At 47.9% G+C, this 2,381-nt stretch overlaps 1 protein-coding gene across 1 annotated transcript; it reads left to right on the forward strand.

The window, feature by feature from the left end:
- Positions 1-22: 22 nt before the first annotated feature.
- Positions 23-548, forward strand: LOC118756975 (the record flags this gene model as incomplete). Its single annotated transcript, XM_036491705.1, is given in 1 exon segment — positions 23-548. A coding segment is annotated over 1 exon segment (526 nt), but the record flags the coding sequence as incomplete, so codon positions are not given.
- Between the last annotated feature and the right edge of the window lie 1,833 nt (positions 549-2,381).

Raw genomic sequence — 2,381 nt, forward strand, 5'->3', positions numbered from 1 at the left:
TTGATAAATGGGGGTTAACATACCAAGGCCAACGTGACAAAATCACCCTCGAAGATTTCATCTTTCTATTGGGCCACCTCCGTTTGCAGTATGGATACTCATGGGAAGACATGATGCGTGAATTCCATCATCTACTCGCCGGAGACGCCCAGGAGTGGTACTGGCTGTTTATAAAAACGAACCACGTATCTGATTGGCCAAATTTGCAGCACGCGCTCTTATGTGGGTTCGGTTCGCATCGTAACGATTACGAGCTACGTCGAGATCTCGCCGAACGCCGTCAGCAGCCTGGGGAATCGGTCGACGCCTTTTTCCATGCGATTGATATGTTAAGATCGCGTCTACACAGCCCCATACCGGAATACGAGGCCGTAAAAATCATCAAATGCAACCTCCGGGAATTCTTGGCGCGAATGGTGTACCCGATGACGTTTCACACCGTAGAGCAGTTGCGAGTTGAATGTATCGAAGCGGAGCGGAGTTTTTTCGACACGGTATCGGCCAGCGACAGGCGGAGTGTACCAACAGCGAGCACACCAGGTGCATGAACTTGCTTACCCAGACTGCAGCGACCACCGATTCAATGACGATGAGGGTCAAGTCATCGTCGACGAAGTGAGTCCAGCTTGGCAGCCAATGTGCGCGGCAATCCGTGCCGTCCAGCAGCGTAAGAAGCCGCTGACTTGCTGGAACTGTGGACAAGAGGGGCACTCTTTCACGGATTGCATGTCTGCAGCGAAAAATATTCTGATTTAAATGTGGCAAGCCGGAATGTATAACTCCAAAATGTCCGAAGTGCGCGGCGGGAAACGTAGCCCGGAGCGCGACAAGACCGGAGGAGTCGCGCCCTCAACAAACTCCGGCGGAAAAATAGAGCCTTGTAAGGAAAACATAGCAGCAGCGTCCGCAAGCACCTGGGATGAAAGACTGAAAAGGCGCATAAAATTACGATATTAAAACGAAATCCCCTTGTTAACTTAAAAATTAATTCTATCGCAAAACTGATCGCTGGGAGGTCTCTGGAAGAGCGAATACGTCATTACTATAGTGCTCGACAGCGCATTTTTCAGCAACACCAACTTAAAGGAGCTCGACGCATAACCAGGAAAGTGCAGAAGGCGCGTGAACGATATCAGAAGCGTAGATCGGAACGCCTCCACGTTGCGGAAGCAGTTAAAAGCGCGGATACAAACGACCCTCGCGTTTTCGCCGATGTAGAAATACGAGGAAGAATTATTAGGGGTCTCCTAGATACAGGTGCCTCGATAAGCATCCTAGGGAAAGGCTGCAGGGAATTAATTGAGGATCTGGACCTCGAAATTCAACGCTTTGTGTCCACGGTGAAGTCGGCCTCTGGACAAAGCCATGCTGTACTGGGCAAAACTACGGTAAACGTCAAACATAGAGATCAAGACGCAAATTAACTTTCTACTTATGTCCTTACCTGGAACAAGTCGCATACTTCGGTATTGATTTTTGGATCATCGGTGTGGCGGAATTGGAAGCTGAGAGACTCCACCAACTCTCGACGAAAACCACTGAAAGGGATCTGGCGATGCACGAGCTTTCGCCGGAACAATGCCAACGGCTTGACTCAGTGAAGCAAAAGTTTCGAAGTTTCGAAGAGCACGGCCTTGGCCCGACGATCGTTGAAAAACACACAATCCAACTTGTGAAAGGTGCCGTGCTATTTAAGGACAGGCACTATCCGATGTCCCCGGCGGTTCAAGCGCTTGTATATAAAGAACTGGATGAGATGCTGAAATTAAAAGTGATAGAGGAATGTGAGAGTCCTTGGAATAATCGAACTACTATTGTCCGAAAACTAAGTAAAAACAGATTTTGCTTGGATGCAAGGAAACTCAACGCGCTGACGGTGAAAGATGCCTACCCGCTGCAAAATATCGAAGGCATTCTAAGTCGAATCGATCATACGCACTACATAAGCAGCATAGATTTAAAACATGCTTTCTGGCAGATCGAGTTGGACACGGATAGCAAGCAATACACGGTGTTTACTGTCCCGGGACGGCCTCTTTACCAATTTTGCGTTATGCCGTTTGGACTTAGTAACGCCGCGCAAAGGCTATGTCGTTTAATGGACAAAGTAGTGCCACACAGACTTAAGCAGAACGTCTTTGTATATTTGGATGATCGTTTGGTAATCTCGGAGGACTTTCAATCTAGAACTGCTGGAAGAAGTGGCGATCTGTTTCGAGAAAACAAATTTGACGATCGGACTAAAAGCATCACATTTTTGTTTCAAAGAATTAAAAGACCTTGGGTATATCATTGGAGCAGGAGCGCTGAGGACAGTTCCAACAAAAATAGAGGCCATCCGAAAAATCCCGATGCCAAAAACCTCACGAGAAGTCCGGAAG

This window comes from Rhagoletis pomonella, unplaced genomic scaffold (genome assembly GCF_013731165.1).
Source record: "Rhagoletis pomonella isolate Grant_MI unplaced genomic scaffold, Rhpom_1.0 Rhpom_scaffold_13420, whole genome shotgun sequence".
NCBI lineage: Eukaryota > Metazoa > Arthropoda > Insecta > Diptera > Tephritidae > Rhagoletis > Rhagoletis pomonella.